General features: G+C 37.4%; 1 protein-coding gene across 1 annotated transcript; it reads right to left on the minus strand.

Annotated features, from left to right (window-relative positions):
* Positions 1–282: 282 nt before the first annotated feature.
* Positions 283–6,939, minus strand: LOC126936248 (caspase-1-like). Its single transcript, XM_050758818.1, has 5 exons — positions 6,839–6,939; positions 5,031–5,173; positions 4,246–4,389; positions 1,361–1,467; positions 283–927 (listed from the first exon to the last, which is right to left on the minus strand). Exons 2-5 carry the CDS (start codon positions 5,136–5,138, stop codon positions 762–764), a joined length of 525 nt encoding a protein of 174 aa, XP_050614775.1. The 5' UTR covers positions 5,139–5,173; positions 6,839–6,939; the 3' UTR covers positions 283–761.
* Positions 6,940–25,846: the final 18,907 nt, after the last annotated feature.

Genomic DNA, 25,846 nt, shown 5'->3' on the forward strand with positions numbered 1-25,846 from the left:
AGTCTAACATTCTAAACTCAGTACTCTCTTTGATTTCCAACCTTTGTTTCTTCAATGTGGAATAAAACTGAGGACACATTTTTACTTTTATATCAGATTTATGAAAATGTTCAAAGAAGTCTATTATTAAGCAGATATAATTCCAAAAACCATTACAGAATGAAGGAACTCTTGGTTTCCTATGGGGAAAAAAAAACATAAAAGAGAATTTTACTAAAAGAAATGTAAGTTATAAAGTTATATCACCAATAGGAACATATGCAACTTAAAAGGAAAGGCCACATACTATTTTAAAATCTTATCCTGCTGAGGTCAAGGGGAGAAACATCTAAGAGTCAGCCTTCATAGACTTATGGCCACTTCTAAGTGACCCTCAGAAAGGGTCTAAAAGAAAAAAAAGAAAAACCTTGGGAAAAGAGCAACATGCTCTGCACTGACCAGTAGAAAGGCATTACTTCAGTATTTTCTGTATATTATGCTACAGCTTGATTTCCCTTATCCAAAATACATGCTACCTGAAGTAGTTTGAATTTCAGATATTTTTGTATATTGGAATATCTGCATTATACTTACTAGTTTAGCATCCTTATTCCAAAAAACAAAAATTTGAAACGCTTCCATAAGCATTTCCTTTGAATATCATGTGGGCACTCACACAGTTTTGGATTTTAGAACATTTCAAAGTTCAAATTTTTGGATTAAAAATTCTCAACCTGTAGACCTAGAGTCCTTGACTAAAATGGACTTTCAGTACACTTTCCTCAACCTTCCCACACTCCCGACCATATACACATAACTGCCCAGAGACATTCATACAGTTTCCTTATTTTAATGTCCTGGGAAGAGGTAGAAACATCTTGTCGAAGTAACCCTTTCAGTGCTGGGCATCTGTGCTTTATCATCTGGCTGCTCAAATGAAAGTCAAACCTAAAAGAGAAAGGACAGTCCAGAGACCTGTTTTTCTGAAAAGATTATTGACCAAAAAGACTACAACAAATATAGCAAAGTAAGTTACAAAAACAAAAAGTACTTGTATCTGCAACAAATATAGTCATGTGGTTATCTAAGCATTGAATCACTCTCCTCAGGACTTTTTAAATCTGTGGTTGGATCCAATACCCATGAGGGACACAGGGCAGGAGGTGGGTGAAACTAAATGATTGTTTTATTGAGGCTGTTGGTCTTAACAGATTGGAACTGGCTCCCAGGCTTGTTCACTCTCCAAAGAACTTCAAAACTTTTTTGGAAAGAAGGGCATTACTGGAAGATAATCATGTCTGTATCTACTTTCTATGCTTCCAATTGCAATAGGCAAGCATTCGGGGAAGTAGAATGAAAATAGCATCCACTAGAGCCCTACCTGTGGAAAATTTCCTCCACATCACAGGAATGGGCATATTCTTGCAGATGTTCAACCAGTTTCATAATAAAAACAGCCTTTTGCGGGATGTCCCCAACAAACATTATCTGTTGATAAAGCACATTTCAAATCTCAAGATTGACTCTTGCCTGAAGAAAGACAGGAAACCCTAGTATTTCTGCTCCAGGCATATTTTGGAATTCATCTATTTTCCATACACTTCATTGTATTTTTTAGTAAATACATTTGAAGTTCAGTGAGTATATTTTTACTGATACTCTAAATAGTGCTGTATATGGTGCAGGTATTAACATCACACAGTCCCAGAGTTACAGTCGTAAATTTAATAGAGAGTTAGAAAAAGGCAGAATGCGGTAAAGAGAAGGAATTGGGATTTTAGAAAGAAATATCTAAATGTGCATCCCCAACGTGGTGTTACTAACTGTGATTTAAGTTAATTGTCCGTTCTGATATGTAATAGACTCAGCTATATGGGGAATGGTAACAATTTCATACACAGGAGATATCTGAGTCTACACTAGTGCCTGAGCTAACTAAGGGTATGTAATACTCAGTCTATACAGGGTAATTATGTTAATAAAATCTCAATTTATGTACTTCACATAAAATTTTAATTAAAATTTAATAGCATTGACTGTAAGATATTTACACCCAAAGAGTTAACCATAAAAATCACAAAACAGAACAAAAGTAGAAATCTGGGAAAAGTCAATAAAAGGATGATAACATCATAATGGAGAATAAGAAGTTCTTATGAAGAAAAGAAATATTAAAGAAAACAATATTAATTTATTACATGGTAGACACAGAAATAATGAAGACGTGAAAATTATACAAAAGAAGGAGTAAGAGAAAAGCAGTAGCAATAGCTCTGTGTATAATCACAAACACATTCTTTAATGACACATTACAGCCAAATATAATGGTCATAAAGTGTATATTAATAATAAAATTCTATTTAGAACCACAGCTATCTTAGTTGAAGGAAGTAGGTAAGAGATAGGGTGGAGACAAGTGTCTCTGCAAATGTTTTGTGAAATTAAGGAAGTAGATAGTTGTTTTTCCTCAGGAGAGCACTATGATATAGTTGGGATTTGCACAGCAGAATGTAGAACTAGGCTTAATATGGGAGTTATAAATAACTAAATTGGAGTTTCTGACAATCATATGGAAAGGAGGAGTAAGGAAAGTGAAAGAAAAGAAAAACACAGAAATAAGCAAGATTGATGATGAGAAGCCAGGGGCTTACAAAGAGCTATATAGAGAGCCATGAATGTCATGTGGAAGGCTGGGACCAAAGGATATTAAAGAACAGTTCTGTCTAATGTTATAGTCTACTCTATGTACTCAGGCTGGAAATGTATTTTTTGTGTGATTGTCTTTTTTTTTTTTTTTAAATCACTGAAAAAAATATTGAGTCCTACATCAGTGCATGTTCAAGACAATATAGAACCAAACTTCTTCTGAAAGAAGATATCTCATAGTACAAATTATTTTAGAAAATTTAACTACTTGACCAGAGTCAGGGCCTTTGGGCCAGAAATGACCAAGACAATGCGAGTCCTCTCAGGAAACTGCCATACACTGTGGATAAAAGCATTCAAGTCATTTTTATTTAAACCTTGCTAAGAAAAGTAACTGGATTAAGTTCTAAAATAAAAACATTTTAAATAATACCAGTTCTTTAATGTGTACTTCTTTCTGTCATGTGCAATATTTCACATATATTAATTTAATCCTTAAAAAGTGATATTTATATTCATATATATTAGTGAGCAATTCAAGGAAAGCCCAGGGAGGAACTAGTGGAGCTAGTTTACAAAGTACTAAATGACTAGATCAGTCAAGAATAGCAAGATTCTTACTGCAAAGCATACATTTAGAATAATGCGTATGTATTCTGCTTTGTATACTTCATGCTTCTAGGTAAAATCCATTTTAATTTAGGGGCCCAAAGTGCCTCGCTTACTGTTCTACTTTTCTGAACCCTGCTCTTACCCTTCTGTGAATACTTGATGTCGGGCCCAATTGGTCCATTGAATGATTTCAACATGGCGGACCTTTTCTATGTAGAATCAGACTCTAATGTACTACAGCACAGATCGCCTTCCATTTAATTATCTGTTATCGCTCACAGTTCTAAAATATTTTGCAACAGAGTTCATTATTTACTAACTCAGTCAAAAGAAGTGCTTACTTGCTCTTTGCGGATAAAGGGAATTGTGTGTATAACTTGGAATAAAGCTTTAGTTTGTGTTCAAAAATCTTATCTAAAGTTCCACACACGTATCTGCCCTCTAGTGGGTGGTTGTGAACTTTTGCATTGATAACCCCCACAAAGATGTTCTGTGTAGAAGAAACCTGTTACCTGATGTGGAAGAGTAGAGAGCAATAAAATCCTTTTCTATGTGGGCTTTCTTAATAGCATCATCCTCAAAATCTCCTGGAGTAGGTAACGATATATTTTCAGAGACCCGTACTGAAACTTTTTTTTAAGGAATTTCATGACAAACAATGGAATGCCAAAAAAACTTTCAGTCTTAATTTTGAGAAAGGTGGAGGAAGATGTTGTAGGAAGTCTTTCAGAGTTGTCTTGTAGAGAGAACGTGGCATTACTGAGTTAAAAAAAAAAATTCACCACTACGTTAAACCAGGCTCGTGCTGAATGACTCTGATGTTTCAAGAGAACATGTAGCATACAGCACCCTCTCATGGGAAGTTTATATTTTAGATAATCAAAAGATTATATTCCTTGGTCCTACAACCAAGCTTTCTAATATTATTTAGTTACACAAAGGGCGTGACCGTTGTCTCTATGGTATAACAGACCTTAACAAATCAGTGAGATTTCTTTTCACATCTACCTTGTACCCCAGATTTTGTAGCAGCATCGTTATGCCTATGATGTCAACCTCAGCTCCCGTTCTTTTAGAAAGACTGTCAAACTCTTCATTGCAGATAATGAGAGCAAGACGTGTGCGACTTGACTTGTCCATTATTGGATAAATCTGTAGGAAATGCAGTTTGGATTAGTAGCCTTATTCTCTGTAACTTAATATTCACCTGCTAAGTTTATGACCGTTTTCCCTTTCTTAGACCTATCAGGATACGAAATCCCATCGACTATACATTGAAAATGTGGAACGGAATTGAGTGCTACTTGGAGAATAGGCATAGAAACTGCAAAGGCCCAGATGGCAGGTGAGCTACTGACTTCATTGTTCTTGATAGGTGAGATTTTGAAAAATGCACAAGCTCTAAAGCAAGAATGACTGAATTCTAAAACTGATTGCTCTAATTTTTTATTGTTTTTCTTTGGGCAGAATATTTAACAACCCCATGTCTCAGCTTCTAGATCTCTCTAAAATGGATTATTTTTAATGTTAAACATTATTTATTATCACGTACAAAATGCCTAGAATACTGCCCACTCTTAGTGAACATTCAGTAGCTGCCTTTGTTGATGTTATTTATCCAGGAATTGGATCTATTTAGGAACTCTTTCTATAAACCTGGGATTCTAGGATAAAGGAATTTTTGTGTGTGTGTGTAAAGGAAGCAGAAGTACAATTCTCCATTGCGAACAACTCTAATAAAAAGCCACTGCATTTCAAAATCGCCTCAAATATATCTTTCACCCCACTCTAACCTTGTGTTCTGAGCATGGCACCTCTGTTGACTTTTCTTTCCATATCCTTTTAGCTTCGTCTAGGGAGCAAAGCTTGACGCTTCTTCCTGAGCCTGAGGATGTAGGCATAGCAGGGTTGCCCCACACTGGCACTGCCTGAGGAGCTGCAAGAGTCAAAGAACATCATGAACATTGGCATCCCTCTTTGTTTCACTTTGTGTTTCTTACAGCCTCACCTAAGGATGAAATCACAAAAGTGGAAATGCATTCTTAGGAAGAAAATCCTGATCTTTCACCGCGAAGTAATTTCACTGCTAATGGAGTACATTTCCAGTCAGAGATTTCCAGGTGTGCAAAACAGGGCTCTCCTTTCATATTTCAGGATCAGTATTTTTACAAGTATTTCAGAAAAAAAAATGTAGAAAGAAAGCTTTTCAATGCCATGCATGAAAAAAAACGCTCAGAAAACAGTCAAATGTGTGAGATAAAATAATTAGAATATAAATGTATTTCAAAAGATTTGAACCACAGAATAAAATTTAATGAGAGGGGCCTTAATTAAATCTACTAAAAATCTTTAAGAAATATATTTATCTTTTTATTTATTTACTTAATAGACATGGTAGTAAGCACTAGGAATATTTTGTTAATGAACCTTTGTCCTGTCCTTCAGGATCTCTTCCTACTATGTATACATATGGAAGAAGGAGATAATTAAATATATGAACCAGAATGATAAATGCTAAAATCAAAGTGCACACTAGATGGATTTATAGCACTTAACATTGACTACACAGATATATGAGGAAATGTTTTCACAGAGTTTACGTGAGAAAATCCTTGAGGCTTTTATTTCATCACAAGTACAACACCATCCGACAATGTGATATACTTGTTAAAGAACTTAATGTAATCTTTGTTTCAAGATATAAATGAGTTTTCTAGATTTGTGGAGTATCTTTTAGAAACTATTATGTCAAGAAAATAATATTTAATTTTGAAAACAAGTTTGAGAAACTGCTATACAATTAGTTAGATAAATAAAGGCAGCATGAAGTGTGTTGACTTGGGGAAGAACTAATTGGAATGGATATATTGGAGAAAACTATAAAATAATAATTTGATAGAATAAATGTTTGGTTTCTTCAGAAAGAAGAATGAACACAACATAAAAAACTAAATAGAGGTATATGGGTTATGTTTCAGGTAATTTTTCTTAGTGAAAATGCAGTGTTTGTTTATATAGTGAGTGTCCCATGCTGTAAAACATTTAAGAAAACATTCATGAGTTAATCAACCTTAATAAATTCAATAGAGTAAAACCTGAACTTGGCAGAAAAAATTAGCATTTCTTGCCTCTAAATTGCTTTTAAATACAAGTTTCTTTTATTTTAAGAGGTCCCTTGATGAATAGGGGTTTTTAATAAAATAGAAGAAGAAATAGAAAGACAGTTCCAAATTTGAGGAAAAAAAGCATAAAACTTGGCCGTGGCTTGAATATTGGAGGTGCATGAGAGGAAAGGGGCCAAGATGAGTTTCAAGTTCCTGGTATGAACAACTGGTGATGGTGACACCAACAACCGAGTGACACAAAACTGGATGAGAAGCAGGGTGGGGAAGAATGGCATGTTCGGCTCTGATATTGGTTAGATAAGTTTGTCTCTGGGAGATGTGAGGGAATGTTCCAGTAGGCTTAAGTAATGAAGTTTGATACTTATTTGGGTAATCAGGATTTGAGATACAGGTTTCAAATTTTAATGTAAACATAGATAGTGAAGCTGTTTGGACAGTTGCTACAAAATCAGAATAAATTACAAAAAGAAAATTACATGATCACTCTATGGAATTCTCCATAGCCCCTTTAACTGTGGTTCATCCTACAACATTAATGTCATGGAAGCCGGGGTTCAAATAATGCTCTTTCTTTAAAAACAGCATTAACTAGGAAGGAAGTACTAGTCGAGAATATTCTGTAGTAAGGTGATTTCCAGATGTTGGACCTAGAAAGAGAAGAAGAATATTGAAATAGTCACTTAGTACCTCTGAAAAACTTTACCCTAATGCTTACAACACTCCCCACTAAAGATTCCTCCCACAACCCTAACTGAATGACATTAAATAATGTTCAATATGTTCTTTAATTTAGAGAGTGGTGGGGGGTATAAAATGAAAGAGGCATTGTCAGAAAAATATTACATTTATCACACATAAATGAAAACATAAACTTGTCCCTTATCTGCTTAGACAGGGATAAGCCTCCCCCAACCCTTAGAAAACAAAACAAAACAAAACAAAACAAAACAAAAAGGCTTTTACTTTGAAAGAACATCTGCCTCTGAAGTGACTTTGGAAAGTACCACAGAGACCAGTGACTAGGAGTCCACCAGAACTCTCATCCTCACCATGTGGTAGGTCCAAGGGATCACCAGAATGGGCCAGCTCATTTCCTGTGCACTGTATTGGGCCCTAAGGGGGCCACAAATGGAGGCAGTCCAGGGCTCACAGCATGATCCCCAGCCTGATAACAGGCAAGTGGGTGATGTTACTCAAAAGAAAATGCAAGGAGGCAACTGGAGGAAAGAGCCAACTTGAAATCCTTACTTTTTCATAATCATTCAATGTATTCTCTGAGTATATTGCCACTTTTGAAATATAATTTATTCTTCTTGGAGGGCAAAATTTTGGAGATAAGTTATAAAACATATTTAATTACAGACCTTAAAACTTCATGTCAGACAACTATATAAGTGCCTGGGTACACCCAGGACTCAAAAATATTAAATCAATCAATAAATATTGTGCCTCGCCAATAACAGTGGAACATACAGTGTGAAGCTTTTTAGATAGTTCTCATGACCTTCAGGAAATTAGCTACCACATACTCAAAACAGGAAATGAGCTTTAATCAGAAGAGGGCCACTGAGGATGAAGGAACAGAAACAAAGGAGAGTCAAGGGACATGCAATAGGGCCCTGCTACAGAAATATTGCCTGAAGGCGGAGATACGAAAGTTTTCTGCAACTTAACATGCATGACTAGTAAAGACATCACATGGTAGGCACAATGACAGGCCCTAGGTGAACTTGAGTGTGAGTCACTGACCCTTACCTGCTGAGAGTCGCAGTGTCCCTGCCAGGTGACTGTCTTCTTCACAAATGTATGTGACACAAATTTGGCATGCCGGAGCCCCTTTCAGAATAACAGAGTCAAGCAAAGCTCGGGCCTTATCCATAACTGTAGCATTTTTACATTTTACTATCTCTATCTCTTCCTGATTCAGCACCCTTGTCTCGAATAATTCACCCAGTAAGCCATTTATTGTACCTTCATCCAAAGAACGGATTAACAGCTTTCTCTTCTCCGTCAGGACCTTGTCTGTTTGGAGCACAAAGATTTCTCACATCATGAAAACAGCCTCATAGTCCTCTCATGTCATCAACAGAAAGCGACCTCATTTAGATTTCATCAGTGAAATGTTCCCCCCCTCACAGTTGCGTAATCCCTTTTTTTACTGTATCACTGTCCTTGTTTCCCTCAATAGTCCCCATACATGTGCATGGAGTGGCTTGAAGACTGAGTTTACCATTTCCACATTAGTCCCTGGAAAGCAGAGATCATCCTCTTATGTCACATGTTTATTTAACTCTGATTAATAAAGTAATGATTAATAAAGTAATAAAACAGAAATAGCCCATTTCATTTAGGAACCACTGCTGCTAGTGCTCCTCCTGTGCCAATTCTGTACCCTCGGTCAGACTTTCAACAGGTAAGTAAGAGTTTAAGATTGCAAAATGACAGCAGGCTACTTCTAAAGCCACAGTTCCTTTCTGTACTTGCCTTTCTGTTTCTAAAGACTGCAAGCATCTTCTAGTTTCTTCTCTCATCCCTCTCCACCCTCTCCCTCACTTCTGCTCACCAAAAATTCCACAGATACTAATTGTGGCTTCCAGAAGAGCCAGCGCCTTCCAAAACTCTTTCTTCCCAGGGACCTATTCTTGGGACAGTAAAAGACTCACCCGGCCACGGCTTTTCTCTCCTACCCTTCTTGTGTGGTTGAAACTGAAAGCATGCTTCACCTTTCTTTTTACCTTCCTTTTACACCTTTTTGGCAAGGCATGTAAACATATTGGGAAACAACCACTGCACATGCATATGCATGTTTTTTTTTTTTTTTTTTCCCCCAGCAGAGAAAGAATCAGATTCTTGAGCTGTAGACTGCATCAGAGAGTGTATCTTTGGGAAAATTTCTTCACCAGCCCTTGGAACAGGTAAGGGTAGGAGGGGAATGGGGCTTGGAGAATAAGACAAGAATGACAAAGTATGTGTACAATTAAACTCACACAGTGAAGAGTTTCTCATTCATTAGAAAACTTGATGGAGAAAAGTCGCACAACCTTTAGAGAATTTGAACCACTGCTCTCTGGGCCCATTTCACAGTCTGGGAAAGTCGTGGGAAACCTATGTCCCTGTGAAGGAATTTTACTTTAAAAAATAAACACATTTTTCACAAAAATTAAAGCTTTTCTTGTTTAAAGTCCTTCTTTTTCAGAAGGTTTTTTTTTTTTTTTTTTCTGATACAGAATTTTATTCTGCCACCCAGGCTGGAGTGCAGTGGCTTTAACGTGGCTCACAGCAGCCTTCACTCCCTGGACTCAGATGAACCTCTCAGCTCTGCCTCTCAAGTAGCTGGGAACACAGGCACATGCGACCATGGCTGGATAATATTTGTATCTTTCTAAAGACAGGGTCTCCCTATGTTTCCTAGGCTGTTTTTTATATCATGCACTCAAGCAATTCACCCACCTTGGCCTCCCAAAGTGCTGGGATTACAGGTGTGAGCCACCCACCCATCCTGGCTGGCTTTGTTTTGAGGGACATTGCATCATAGAGGCCCAAAGCATAGGCTCTGGACTCAGAATGTTGAACTTAGCATCTTAAGCTTCATTTTGTGGGCAAGAAATTGAACTTCCCTATGCATTGGTTGCTCTGTTTGTGAAATAATTTTAATAATAGTACATACCTACACAGTTTTGAGCATTGAAAGAAAATGTAAAAAATGCATGGAACCTTGCCTGACAAATGGTAAGCAGATAATGAGTGATATTACTACAATTAACACAAATATTTAATATTAGAAAAAAATCAAAGATAATTATTTGCAGATTATCCAGCTAAATGTATCCTTTGTAGACTCCTCAAGCAGTGTATCTAGTCATTCACTTAACAAATATATAGCGACGATGTAGTTCTAGGAGCCAGCGGTTCAGTCATTATGGTCATTTCCTCCTTGCTTTCACATACAAGAGGGGAAGACAAACATGAAGCCTGGTATGTAGTATGCAACTGAAATATTCAGAATGTGCAAATCCTGGTGCGTAATATGTAACTGGAATATTCAGAATGTGCAAATATGGTAAGTGATGAGAAGAATAAGAAATTAATCGGAGAAATGGAAGACAAAATATTTTAGGAGTCATGAAAACTATAGAGAGAGTAGCCATGGAAGGACACGAGAGGTCTCTGTCTTTGCAAGCACATGTTCAAATGATTACTCCAGAAATAAACTCAATGTGGCCAATTTATTTTATGAACCTCTTTGATGCAAGATAGACTAATAACAAAATGCAGACAGTAATTCACGTTTTTCAATTTCTTTAACAAAAATGTTCTTGTGTTATTACCTTTTTATCTTTGGAGAATAAGGACCCGAGGTTACAAAAACATCCACCTTTTAACATGTGGGCCACCAGCTTTACTTCCTGTGCTCTAGGCGAAGAGCTGAATTCTAGGGGAGACTGATTTAAGTAATAATAAAACTCTGATCTCCCACACAGCCGGCTCTGAGTCAATTACTCTTTCGCCGTTGCAGTTCCCCTGTCTTGATAAATCGGCTCTGTCTAAGCAGTGGACAAGGTGAACTCATTGTGCGGTAACAAATTCTTAATAGCAAACCAGGTAAGTTTGAGCTCATTTAAAAATGATAAGGGCGTATTGGAAGTTTCAAACAGAAAGAAGGCATATTCATTCCCCTATCCATTTTTTGAGATGGAGTTTCTCTCATGTTGTCCAGGCTGGAGTGCAATGGCGCAATCTCGGCTCACTGCAACCTCCACCTCCCGGGTTCAAGCAATTCTGCTGCCTCGGCCTCCTGAGTAGCTGGGATTACAGGCATGAAACACCATGCCTGGCTAGTTTTTTTGTATTTTTAGTAGAGACAGGGTTTCACCATGTTGGCCAGGCTAGTCTCGAATGTCTGAACTCAGGTGATCCACCCAGTATGCCCTCCCAAACTGCTGTGATTACAGGCGTGAGCCATTGCACCCGGCCCCATTCAGGAATATTTCATGATCATCAGTTCTTAAAACTTACTCTGCTTGTGTTGGGGATACCATTTTGGAAACATGTTCGTACACTTTAAAGTATGCAGTCAAGTGGATAGATATGCAAATAAGTAAAATGAAACATAAGAATATAAATAATGAGATGCTTAAGAAAAGCATAAGTAAACTGTGTCTCAGGAGGAAGATAGCTCTCCAGAGAAGAGGGCATGGCACTGAATCTGGAAGGACTAGAAGGAATTTGTTCCTTGGACAACTGGGGACTGGTCTCCTGGCAGAGAGCAGTGTGGGAAGAAGCACAAAGGCTTGAGGGTGTCTGATGTAACCACAAAACTGGGAGAGCTGAGCTTTAGAAGGAATAGAAATGTGAAGCCAGGACTGAAGTGAGAGTGATCAGAGACAGGGCAAGTATTTGAAGATGTTTGCAGACAGGTAGAGTAATGGCAGAATTTGAGAGTCATGCCAAGCTGAGATCACTCCTCTCAACAGACTTTTGACCTAAAGCATATTTTGATGGCATTCTCTAAGTATCCCCTTCAATTATAATACAGCAATAACACAACTGTATTGATTGGTTTTAAATATTAAATGAGAGAAGGTGCATGAAATAGCTATCGTATGGTAAGTATTTTTCAGAGACTGTCATTATAGATTATTTTTGTTATTACTATAATTACTGAATGAACGCTGCAGTGATAATAAAAATGGAAGGAATGGATTAGAGGAAAAAACTCATCAGGACCACAGTTTTGGTTCCAGGTAAAGTGATGTAATGCTTAAACACATTATAGGATACAATTCCTCAGGAGTTTAAGGTAACAATAGCTGTCTACACTTGGTTGTTTATAATTATCAGACCGTGACTTGTTTATGACTAGTGGCTTTCAATTTCTCCTATCTATTACCTAATGATCCTTGATTCTGGAGCTTAAGTTAAGTGTTGTGAGGTGAGACATAAACCCCGGATAGAATTGTTCTATAGGGAGAATCAAAGCAATAAAGAAACTCAAAACAAGAAAATATGAGTGAAGTAAATACAGCAATTTTGTTATGAAGCTGAAATCATGCTTTACAGGGATTAATGCAGAAAATGAATACACATGTTTCAGAAGGTACAAAAACTCATCTGAAAGTTCAGATTTTTTTAAGAAAGGAAATAGGGTGCCACTGTATGTCCCTGAGCAAAGTTAATTACATTAATAGATCACTAGCAGGTAAGCAGAGAGAGTTAACTAACTGATCAACCTTCCTAATAACACTAATCTGCAGACAAACCTATGCCAAGTCAGTTTCATAAGAATTATCTGCAGATTTTCAAATGGCAATAAATGCCTGCAAAGTATTTAAGATTGAGTTATTCAGGGTAAGGAAGGGGGTAGTCATCAGACATTTTTATATGACTACATATTACTGTGGTATGTTATAAGGCTTAGAATCCACTGATCTAGTCCAATTTCTTCCTTTTCCTGTGAGGAGAATGAAGCCAAAGAAGCGATATTACCTAATGGAATACTAACTGCCTAAGTAACTCATGACATTATCACTTAGGCTTTTTCAGCTTTGATATATAAGACAGGAGACCTGAAAGTTGTGTACAGAATGGATTTTAGAGTTAAGTCCTGGAGAGAGGGAGACCACTTAAAAACAACAACAACAATAACAAAACAAAACAGCTGTGATAGTAACCCATGAAATATCGGTTTAAAGTAGTCAGTACCAGGACCAAAGAGAAAGGGGGAGAAAAGGAATCACTTTAAACAGACCAAGAGTATAATTCACAATAAGAGATGGCAAAGAGATTAACAATTCAGAGGCTTTCAGGTCTGGTTCTGAGATTAATGTTTCTGATCTGGGCAATTAGTTTGAAATCAAGAGAAAGATTTCAGAGTGCATTTTGCAACTTCCAGAATTGTCTCACACAAATAATTTCCTCTAGCTTTCTTTACCCTTCCTATGATTACCAGAAGCTGAAAGAAAGGAATTAACTTCTTTCTGGCTAGAAGACATCTGGAAAACATATGATCCCCTTCAGTATCTCTAACACCGGGTTCGGTGATTCAAACTACACACAATCATTAAAAAAAGAATTCAGCATGCATGCTATCGGCTCTCTTCCTTTCTTGTGTTTATTACACATCAATAAATCAAGTGTTTCCTAAGATTCTACTCCCAAGCTCCTAGTCAGAAAAGGAATCACCTGCCATAGGTAACAGCCTCTGTTCTTCCCTACAGCATTGAGAAGAGCTTCAGATGGAAAAATGAAAGTAAACTGTGTATTTTTTTATTGCAAAGGGCAGAAACATGTAATTACAGGTTGTGAAACTGCTGCTCAGAATTCCAGGCTCATTGACAGGAAGTGCCATGATGTCAGCAAGTTGGCATCCAAGTACTGGAATTTAGGTTCTTCCTGTGGGAAGAAAAAAAAAAAAAATGACAAAACACTGTCCTGTGGGTTGACACTTCAGGCTGTTTCTTTTCCTTGTTTCCTGTGGCCCCCCTACTTCTCCTATCCATCTGTCTCTTCTCTTCCTGATATCTCGGTTTTTCTTTCTCTGATCACATAAAACCACAATGACTGAAGGAGTTTAATCTAAAAAGTCTCTGTTCATTTCCTCATAAGAATTAAACAAATAGTTCATATTTCCTGCTTAAACTGTGTTGATGAATCGTCACGATGTCTTCCCCTCTCTGTCTCCTTGTGGTCTTAACCTTTTATTGGAGATAGTGCTGCAAGAACCCTGTGGTCTATTCCCCGGCATGCTTTCCTTTACTACCTGAGATGGCCATAACATTTAATTTTTACTGAGGGTGGAAGCTCACCTTTTTGACATTCCCTGAATGAAAGCTGATTGTAGAAGGAGTCTCAGGCTGTAGTAGAATTAATGTGTGATTATACAAAAAAGATATGCCCAGAATAACAGTTAGTAAAAGGAGAAAGAAAAAGCCTTGATGGCCAAGTAGAAACAGCTCCGGTCTGCAGCGCCCACAGAGAGAAACACACAAGGTGAGACATTTTTGCATTTCAAACTGAGGTACCCAAGTCCTCTCACTAGGACTACCTAGGCAGTAAGTGCAACCCACAGAAAACAAGGAAAAGCAGAGTGGGGCGGCAGTTCACCCAGGAGCTACATGGGACAAAGGGACCTCCTTCCCTCAGGCAAGGGAAGCAGTGAGGGACTGTGCTACCCAACCAGGGTACTATGTTTTCCAGGATTTTTGCAATCCAGGGTTCAGGAGTTCCCCTCATGAGTGTACACCATCACGGCCTTGGGTCTCAACACAAAACTGGACAGACCCAAGGCTGCTGTTCTGGTCGGCGGCTGTTTGGGCAGGCACTGACTGAGCTGCAGGAGTTTTTACATAGTCCAGCAGCTCCCAGAACTCTAGTGAGGCAGAGTCCCATCCACTCCCATGGAAAGGGGGCTGAAGCCAGGGAGCAAAATGGCCTTGCTCAGCAGATCCACTCTCACAGAAGCCTGCAAGCTTAGATCCACTGGATTAGTATCCCCACTAGACAGCATAGAGCATGGAGTAGGCCAAAGATGACTGAGTTCCACAGGGGAGGGGCGACTGCCATTGCTGTAGCTCTAGTCAGTGGTTTTCCCCTACCAGTGCTAAGGATGCTGGATAGATTGGACTGGTCAGCAGTCTTTACAGCACAGCACAACCACTGGAGCAGATCATGACCAGACTGCTTTTTTAGGTGGGAACGGGATCCATCCCTCCTCCCTGGGCAAGGCACCCTTGCAGGAATTCCAGAAAACCCAGCCAGGAGTTTACAGACAGAGTTCTCATTTCCCTGGGAAAGAGCACCTGTTGGGAAGGGTGGCTGTGGTCTCAGGTTCAGCCAACTTAATCTTTCCTGCCTGCTGGCTCTGAAGATTCCCAGAGATCCAGACAAGGGGGATTCCCCAGCACAGTGCTCCAGCTCTGCTAAGGGATAGCTAGACTGCTTCCTTAAGTGGGTTCCTGATCTCTTTCCTGCTGAGGGGGTGAGTCCTTTCAATAGGGGTCACCAGACACTTCATGCATGTGAGTTCCGACTGGCATCAGGTCAGTGCCCCTGTGGGATGAAGATTCCAGAAGAAGGAGCAAGCAGCATCCTTTGCTTTTCTGCAACCTCCATTGGTTATACCCAAGTGAACAGTATCTGGAGTGGACCCCCAGGGAACTGAAACAGACCTGCAGAAGAGGGGCCTGACTGTTACAATAAAAACAAAAATCAGAAAGCAATAATAATAACAGCATCAACAAAAAAGACCCTACAAATATCCCATCAAAAGGTCAACAGCTTCAAAGATTAAAGGTAGATAAATCCGCAAAGATGAAAAACCATCGCAAACCCACTGAGAATTCCAAAAGATGGAATGCCTTTTCTCCTCAAATGATTGCAACACTTCTCCAGCAAGAGCATAGAACAGGGCTGAAGCTGAGATGGATGAACTGACAGAAGTAGGTATCAGAAAGTGGGTAATGACAAACTTTGCTGAGCTAAAGAATTATGTTCTAACCCAATGCAAAGAAGCTAAAAACCATGATAAAAGATTACAGGAACTGTTAATTAGAATAACCAGTTTAGAAAGGAATACAAATGATCTGATGCAGCTGAGAAACACAGCATGAGAGCTTCATGATGCAAACACAAGTGTTAATAGCTGAATCAAAGAGAAAGAAGAAAGACTATCACAGCTTGAACACTCTTGCTGAAATAAGGCAAGCAACAAGATTAGAGGGGAAAAAAAGCAATGAACAATACCTTCCAGAACCATGGGACTATATAAAAAGACCAAATCTATGGCTGATTGAAATACCTGAAATAGATGGGGAGAATGGAACGAAGTTGAAAAACACACTTCAGGATATCATCCAGGAGAACATCCCCAACCTAGCAAGACAGACCAACATTTAAATTCAGGAATTTTGGAAAACCACAGTAAGATACTCCACAAGAAGATCAATCCCAACACACAAATCATCAGATTCTCCAAGGTTGAAATGAAGGGGAAAAATGTTAAGGGCATCCAGAAAGAGAGGCCAGGTCACCTACAGAGGGAAGCCCATCAGACTAGCAGTGGACTTCTCAGCAGAAACCCTACAAGCCAGAAAAGACTGGGGACTGATATTCAACATTCATAAAGAAAATAATTTCCAACCCAGATTTCATATCTGGCCAAACTAAGCTTCATAAGTGAAGGAGAAATAAAATTCTTTTCTGACAAGCAAATGCTGAGGGATTTTGTCACCACCAGGCTTGCCTTGCAAGAGATCCTGAAGGACGTACTAGGCATGGAAAGGAAAATCTGTTAGCAGTCACTACAAAAACCCACTAAAATACACAGGTCAATGACAGTATGAAGCAACTACATTAACAAGTCTGCAAAATTAACCAGCCAACATCATGATGACAGGATCAAATTCACACATACCAATATTAACCTTAAAAGTAAATGTGCTAAATGCCCCAATTAAAAGACACAGAATGGCAAGTTGTATAAACAGACAGAACCCATCAGTATGCTGTGTTCAAGAGACATGGTTGGTGGGATTTATACCATTGTGGAAGAGTGTGTGGTGATTCATCAAAGATTTAGAACTGAAAATACCATTTGACACAGAAATACCATTACTGGGTATATACACAGAGGAGTATAAATCATTCTATTATAAAGATACATTACATGCATGCATATGCTCATTGCAGAACTATTCACAATAGCAAGGACATGAAATCAACCCAAATGTCCATCAATGATAGGCTGGATAGAGAAAATGTGGCACATATGCACAATGGAATACTATGCAGCCATAAAAAAGGATGAGATCATGTCCTTTGCAGGGACGAGGATGAAGCTAGAAGCTATTGTCCTCAGCACACTAATGCAGGAACAGAAAACCAAACACTGCATGTTCTCACTTATAAGTGATAGCTGAACAATGAGAACACATGGAGACAGGGAAGGGAACAATATGCACTGGGGCCAGAGAAGAAGATGGGGGATGGAGGAGAGCATTAGGGAAAAGAGCTAATGAATGCTTGACCTAATAAATAAGTGATGGGTTGTTCTGTGCAAGAAACCATCTGAGCACACATTTACCTATGTAACAAACCTGCACATCCTGCACATGTATTCCAGAACTTAAAAAAATAATAAAATAAAATGGCATTATGATGTTCAACATTGAAGGATTTCAAGAGGTCAGAAATTCGCCTTCACTTTTAATGAGTTTGGGATTAGAAAGGCTCATGATTGAAACTGAATCTGTAGTTCTCCCAGTTCTTCAGAATCTTCACATCACTGAGTAACTGATTTAACCCCAAACTATTTTCCCCTGAACAATGCAGGTGCATAATTTTGCATTCAGTGCACTGTAGTGTTTCTTCAGAGTGTCATGCTCTATCTGCTATTGCTTTTATGTTTGTTGACTATTATACATTCTTAAAGAGACTGAAATCTTAGGCATCTAGGGTTGAATCAAAATTTACTTTGTATTTCTCAACACTCTTAGCAAATATTAGATATGTGTAGATTCTCTTCATGGATTTGTCAGTAGTAGACTCTGGGATTTGGAAAAATGTCCCTTTTCACATCATGCTTTCACTATCATAACTGTCTTTCTTCTCCCCACCTCTCCTGCTGAGTTCTAAATTCTTCAAAGTTACATGCTTACTATAATTTATATCTGTATTCCTAAAGCAGAAAGCCCTGAAAATGGTTTTCTGAAGGAGAAAATGGGGCTATTAGCCAGTTCCGGTCTTATGAATCAAGCCTAAAGACTCTAAATCCATTACCTCCTCTAAGTTTCTTCTTTTGTCTTTTTTTTTTTTTCCTGTGTGATAAAAAAAATAAAAATTCTTTCGTTTTTATATCAGACTTAACAGAAGGCTTACAGAACTGTGTGTTTTGGAACAGATATGCCTCAAAATTAGGTGCATAAAGAGAATTCTTGGCTTCCTGTGGGGAAAACAAATAAAGCAAACATTCTAAAAAGTTCCACAAAAAGGTATGCAAGTTATAGTGTCATACCACCAATGGGACTATACACATTCTGAAGAGGAAACAGCCCATGCTGTGTCTAAGTATTCCTCTGCTGAAATGAGAAACACCTATAAGTGAGCATTTGTGATCTTATTACCACCTCAGAAATCAACATCAACTGACCCTTAAAAGGAGTGGTTTAAGCAACGAACTTTGAGAGAAGAGCAGTGTACTCTGCACTGACCAGAAGGAAGGTGTTCTTTCAGTATCCCCTGTTTATTATACTATGGGTAGAGTATCTCTTTTCCAAAATGCTGGGAACACAAAATGTTTTGGATTTCAGATTTTTCTGAATTTTGGAATATCTACATTGTAATTTCTAGTTGAGCATTCCTAATCCCAAAACCTAAACTCTGAAATACTTCAATAAGCATTTCCTTTGAATATCATGTCAACACCCAAAAAGTTTTTGATTTTGTTCAACAAAATACTAGCAAACTGAATAACAGCAGCGCATCAAAAAGTTAATTCACCACAGTTCTGTGCACTTCATTCCCATAATGCAAGATTGATTCAACATACACAAGTCAATAAATGTGATTCACCAAATAAGCAGGATTTCAAATAAAAAAGCAGACCCAGAAAAGCTGTTGAAAACATTCAAAATCCCTTTATGATAGAAAACCCTCAACAAATTAGGCAACAAAGGGAACAGACCCCAAAATAATAAGAGTCATCTATGACAAACTCATAGCCAAACATCTGAAGGCATTCCGTTTGAAAACCAGCACAAGACAAGGATGCCCTCTCTCAACACAACTATTCCACATAATCCTGGAATTCCTAGCCAGAGTGATCAGACAACAGAAGGAAATAGAAGGTATCCAAATAGGAAAAGAAGAAGTCAAACTGTCATCCCATGTACAAAATTCAGTAACACTTCTGTACACCAAAACCATTGAAGCTGAGAGCCAAATTAGGAACTCATCTCAATTGCAAATGCCAAAAAATAAAAATAAAACACCTAGGACTACATCTAAAAGATCTCTACAAGGAGAACTACAAAACACTAAAATCAGATATGACACAAACAAATGGGAAAATATTCAATGCTCATGGAGTAAAAGAATCAATACCATTAAAATGACATACTGCCTAAGGCAATCCACAGATTCAGTGTTATTCCTATCAAATGATCAATGCCACTTTTCACAGAGTGAAAAATTAAACCAATTCTAAAATTCATATGGAACAAGTGAAGAGCCTGAATAGCCAAAGCAACCCTGAGCAACAAAAACAAAACTGGAGGCATCCCTTTACCTAACTTCAAACTGTACTATAAGGCCACAGTAACAAAAACAGTGTGGTCCTGGTACAAAAACAGACACATAGACCAATAGACAAAAAAAGGTTAGAAATAAAACTGTATGCCATCTGTTCTTTGACAAAGTGGACAAAAAATAAGCAATGAGGAATTGATTCTCTATTCAATAAATGGTGCTGAGACAGAATAAGAGAAAATATTTACAAACAATGTGTCCAACAAAGGTCCCATGTCCAGAACCCGTAAGTAACTAAAACAACTCAGCAGGAAAAAATAAATAACCCTATTAAAAAGCAGGCAAAAGATATGAACAGACAATTCTCAAAAGAAGACATACAAATAGCAAAAAATATATGGAAAAATGCTCAACATCACTAATCATCAGAGAAAAACGAATCAAAAGCACAATAAGATACCATCTCACACCAATTAGAATGACTGTTAATAAAATTTCAAAAGTATATCAATTTGGTCATCATGTATAATAATTTTTATATGTTGCTGGATTGAATTTTTTAGAATTTTTGATAATTTTTATGTATGAATTTATTAGATACTTTTTTAAAATTTCTGGGATTAATGTGTAGCAGGTGGAGGTTTGTTACTTAGACAAACGTGTGCCATGGTGGTTTGCTGCACAGATCAAACTATCACCTAGCTATTAAGCCAAGCATGCATTAGATATTTTTCCTAATGCTCTCCCTCCCTTCAAATCCCCCTGTCAGGACCCAGTGTGTGGTGTTCTCCTCCATGTGTTCATGTGTTCTTATTGTTCAGCTCCCACATAAAAGTGAGGCTTGCAATCTTTAGTTTTCTGTTTCTGTGCCAGTTTTCTGAGGATAATTGCTGCCAGGTAATTCATGTCTCTGCAAATGACATGATCTCATCCTTTTTTATGGTTGCATAGTATTAGATGGTGTATATGTACTGCAGTTTTTTTTAATCCAGTTTACCATTGGTGGGCATTTGGGTTGATTCCATGTCTTTGCTGTTGTGAAGTTCTGATATCAAGGCAATATCAGTCTCACAGAATAAATTGAGATGTGTTTTCTCCTTTTTTTGTGAAAATAAAAGTCAAAAATAACAGATGCTGGCAATGCTGTGAAGAAAAATCAATGCCTATGCAATATTGGTGGAAACCTGAATTAGTTCAGCATTGTGGGAAGTAGATTGGAGACTTTCATACCCAAAGGAATATAAATCATTCTATTGCAAAAATACATGGTAGAGTATCTTCATTGCAGCAATATTCACAATACCAAAGACGTGGAATCAACCCAAATGCCCATCAGTGATAGATAGGATAAAGAAAAGGTAGTACATACACATCATGGAATACTGTGCTGCTACATCATGGAATACCATGCTGGAATACTATGCAGTCATAAAAAGAAATGAGATCATGTCCTTCACAGGAACACGGATGGAGGTGGAAGTCATTATCGTCAGCAAACTAATTCAGGAACAAAAAAACAAACACCTCATGTTCTCACTTGAAGTGGGAACTGAGCAATGAGGACACATTTACACAGCGAAGAGAACAACACACATGGGGCCTGTGAGGGTGTCAGGGGAAGGCAGGGCATCGGGAGGAATAACTAATGGATGCTGGGCTTAATACCTAGATGATTGGTTAATCTGTGCAGCAAACCACCATGACAAACATTTACCTATGAACAAACCTTCACATCCTACACAAGTGCACGAGAACTTAAAATAATTTGAAGGGAAAAAAAAAACCCTCAGACTAACAGAGGAGGAATAAATACTTCCAAACTCATTCTACAAGGACAGCATTACTCTGATACCAAAACCAGACAAAGGCACATAAAAAAAAAAGAAAAAGAAAAAGAAAATATCGGCCAACATGATTGATGAATATTGCTGCAAATATCCATAACAAAACACTAGTAAGCCAAATTCAACAACACATTAAAAAGATCATTCATCATGACCAAGCAAGATTTATCCAAGGTATGCAAGAATTGTTCAACATATGTAAATCAATTAATGTGATACATTGTATCAACAGAAGAAAGGACAAAAAACATAAAATCATTTTAACTGATGCTGAAAAAGCATTTAATAAAATTCAACATTCCTTCCTCATGAAAATCCTCAAAAACAAAAACAAAAACAAAAACAAAAACAGGAACTGAAAGAAGATACTTCAACTTGTACAGACAACAGCTAGTATTATACAGAGTGGAGAAAAACTAAAAGTCTCTCCTCTAAGATCAGGATGTCCACTTTCAACACTGTTGTCCGACATACTGTTGGAAGTCCTAGGCAGAGCAATTAGACAAGATAAAGAAATAAAGTGCATCTAGATTCAAAAGGAAGAAGTCAAATTATCCTTGTTTGCAGATTATGTGATTTTATATCTGAAAAATCCTAAAGACTCCACCAAAAAACTCTTAGACCTGATACACTAATTCAGAAACATTGCAAGATACAAAAATTAATGTACAAAATTTAGTAGCATTTCTATATGCCAATGGTAAGCAATCTGAAAAAGAAATCAAGAAAATAATTCCATATATAATAGCTACAAGTAAAATTAAATATCTAGAAATTACATTAACCAAGGAAGTAGAAGACCCTTGCAATGAAAACTATAAAACATCAATGTGAGAGAATAAAGAGGATGCAAAAAATTTAAAAAAAAAGTTTATGGATTAAAAGAATACTGATTAAAAGAATCAGTATTGTTAACATGTCTCTACTACCTAAAGCAATCTATAGATTCAATGCAGTCCTTATAAAGATACCATTGGCATTCTTCACAGAAATAATAAAATAAAAAGAAATCCTAAAATGTATATAGAACCACAAAAGATCTAAAATAGCCAAAGGTACCCAGAGGAAAAAGAACAAAACTGTAAGAATCACATTACCTGACTTTAAATTACACTGCAGAGCTGTAGTTATCAAAATGGCATAGTACTGGTATAAAAACAGACACATAAATCAATGGAACAGATTACAAAACCCAGAGATAAATCCATACATCTACAGTGAACTCATTTTTGACAATGGTGCTAAGAACATAAATACATGATCTCTTTAATAAATGGTACTGAAAATAAACTGGATATCCATATGCAAAAGAATGAACCTAGACCCCTACCTCCTGCCATACACAAAAATCAAATCAAAATGAATCAAAGACTTAAATCAAAGACCTCAAACTATGGAACTCTTACAAAAAATGGAGAAACTCTCCAGTCCTTTGGGTTGGGCAAAGATTTTTTGAGCAACACTCCAGAAACATGAGCAACCAAAGCAAAAATGGACAAATGGGATTACATTAAGTTAAACACCTTCTGCACAGCAAAGGAAACAATTAACAAAGAGGAAACCCACAGAATGGGCAAAAATTTACAAACTATCCATCTGAAAAGGGATTAAAAACCAGAATATATAAGGAGCTCAAACAATTCTGTAGGAGAAAATGTTAATCTGATTTAAAAATAGGCAAAAGATCTGAATAGACATTTCTGAAAAGAGTACATACAAATGCCAAACAGTTACATGAAAAGGTGCACAACATTATTATTAGAGAAAGGCAAACCAAACTTATTTGTGGGAGCTAAATTTTAAAATATTTGAACTCAATGAAACAGAGAGTTGAAGAATAATTACCAGAGGCTGGAAAGCATAGTGTGGTGTGGGGGGAGTTGGGGGAATATTAATGGGTACAAACACAAGAATAATAATCACATTGGGTACACATAGACATACAAATGGGCACAATGGACACTGGGGTCAATAAGATGGAGGACGGAGGTAGAGGGCCAACGGTTGAAAAATTAACTATTATTATGTACTATGCTCACATAGTGGATTGGATGAGAGGAACTATTGTCACCAAAACCACAACATCATGCAGTACACCCAAGTCATGAACCTGCACATATACCCCTTGATGGAAAATGAAAGTTGGAATTATATTTTTAAAAACTCATCAATATGATATACTCTTATGTTTTTTTATGGAATGAAGGCATTTATACTAGCAATTTTTGAGGACTTTTCAATGTCTCTTTTTTATTAAAACATTGTGAGAGGTAATAGGAAAGAATGTAGATATTGGAGGATTTCAGATTTTGAATTTTTGGATGAGGAATAATACATTTAGAAAGGGACACCTTGACCAGAATAGAGCTTCAGTACTCCTCTCCAACGTCTGAAAATCTCCAACACACACATACACACACACACATTTGCCCACAGACATTCATACAACCTACTTCTTTTAATGTCCTACGAAGAGATAAAAACATCTTGTCAATGTCACTCAGTGATGAGGATCTGTGTCCTACCATCTGGAAACTCAAACGAATGTCAGACCTAAAAAGAGAAAGTCTGTGGACCTTTTGTGATGTAAAATCTTAAACCAGAAAAACTGCAACAAATACAGCAAAATAAATGACAAAAACAAAAAGTATTGGCACCTGCAACAGTTTAAACTGTGCTGAGGAATCATGATGCCACCTCCCCTCTACATCTCCCTGTAATCTTATCCTTTGACTGGAGAGTGTTCTGAAGGAATCCCTTTACTCCCTGGAATGCTTTCCTTCAACTGCTTAAGATTGCTTTAATAGTTAATTTTTACTGAGGGTGACAATTCACTTCTGCTTTTTGATATTCTCTGAGCAGACTGATCACAAATGTAGTCTCCGATTGTAGTAGAATATGCACATTAGTACAGGAAAGGTATGCCCACACCAACAGTTAATAAAAGACCAAAGAAAAAGGGACCATAATGTGTTCAACTGTGAAGGTTTTTAAAAGGTTAGATATTCACTTTGATTTAATAGGATAAAGTTTAGAAAAGGCTCATATCTGCAGGTGAAATGGTAGTTCTTCCAATCCTCCCCAAATTTTAACATCCCCGAGTGAGTGATTTCACACCAAACTCCTTTTCTCTACACCATGCAGGGACTTCACTGTGCACACCATGCATCCTAGAGTTTCTTCAGGGTGTCATGCACCATCTGCCAAGTACTTCATTTTTGATGGCTGTCTTGCCTTTTCTAGAAGTCTGTGAATACTGAGGGTCTAGAGTTAACTCAAAATTTACTTTCTCTCTCTTAAATCCCTTAACAAAGGGTAGAAATCTGCAGGTTCTGTTCATGGATTTGTCAGCAGTAAACTGTGGGATTTGGGAAAAGTCCCTTATCACACTGCAGTGTCACTGTCATAAAAATCCGTCTTCTCCCCATCTCTCCTGCTGAACTCTAAATTTTTTGAAGTCAGGTACCTGTGGTAATTTGTATCTGCATCCCGAAAGCAGAAAGCACAGCAAATGGTTTTTCGAATGAAAAAATGGGGCCAATAGCCAGTTCAGATCTTACGAATTAAGTCTAGCATTCTAAATTCATTACTCCCTCTGATTTCCAACCCTTGTTTCTCCAGTGTGGAAGAAAACTGAGGACACTTTTTTACTTTTATGTTAGATTTATTAAAATGTTCAAAAAAGTCAATTACTAAACAGACATAATTCCAAAAACGATTACGGAATGAAGAAACTCTTGGTTTCCTGTGGGGACAAAAAATAAAAAACAAACATAAAAGAATTTTGCTAAAAGAAATGTAAGTTATAAAGTTATACCACCAATGGGAACATATGCAATCTTAAAAGGAAAGACCGCATGCTATTTTAAAATGTTACCCTGCTGAGGTGAAGGGGAGAAACATCTAAAAGTCAGCCTTCATAGACTTATCGCCACTTCTAGGTCAATATTAGCTGACCCTCAGAAAGGGTCTAAAAGAAAAACTTTGGGAGAAGAGCAACGTGCTCTGCACTGACCAGAAGAAAGACATTACTTCAGTATTTTCTGTATATTATACTACAGCTTGATTATCCCTTACCCAAAATGCATGCTACCAGAAGTATTTCGAATTACAGATATTTTTGTATATTTGGAATATCTGCCTTATACTTACTGGTTTAGCATCCTTAATCCAAAAACCTAAAATCTGAAATGATTCCATAAGCATTTCCTTTGAATATCATGTGGGCGCTCACACAGCTTTGGATTTTAGAGCATTTCAAAATTTAAATTTTTGTATTAAAAATTCTACACCTGTAGACCTAGAGTCCTTGACTAAAATGGACTTTCAGTACACTTTCCTCAATCTTCCCACACTCCCGACGTACCTGTCCACAGACATTCATACGGCTTCTTTATT

Source organism: Macaca thibetana, chromosome 14 (assembly GCF_024542745.1).
Source record: "Macaca thibetana thibetana isolate TM-01 chromosome 14, ASM2454274v1, whole genome shotgun sequence".
Classification (NCBI taxonomy): Eukaryota; Metazoa; Chordata; class Mammalia; order Primates; family Cercopithecidae; genus Macaca; species Macaca thibetana.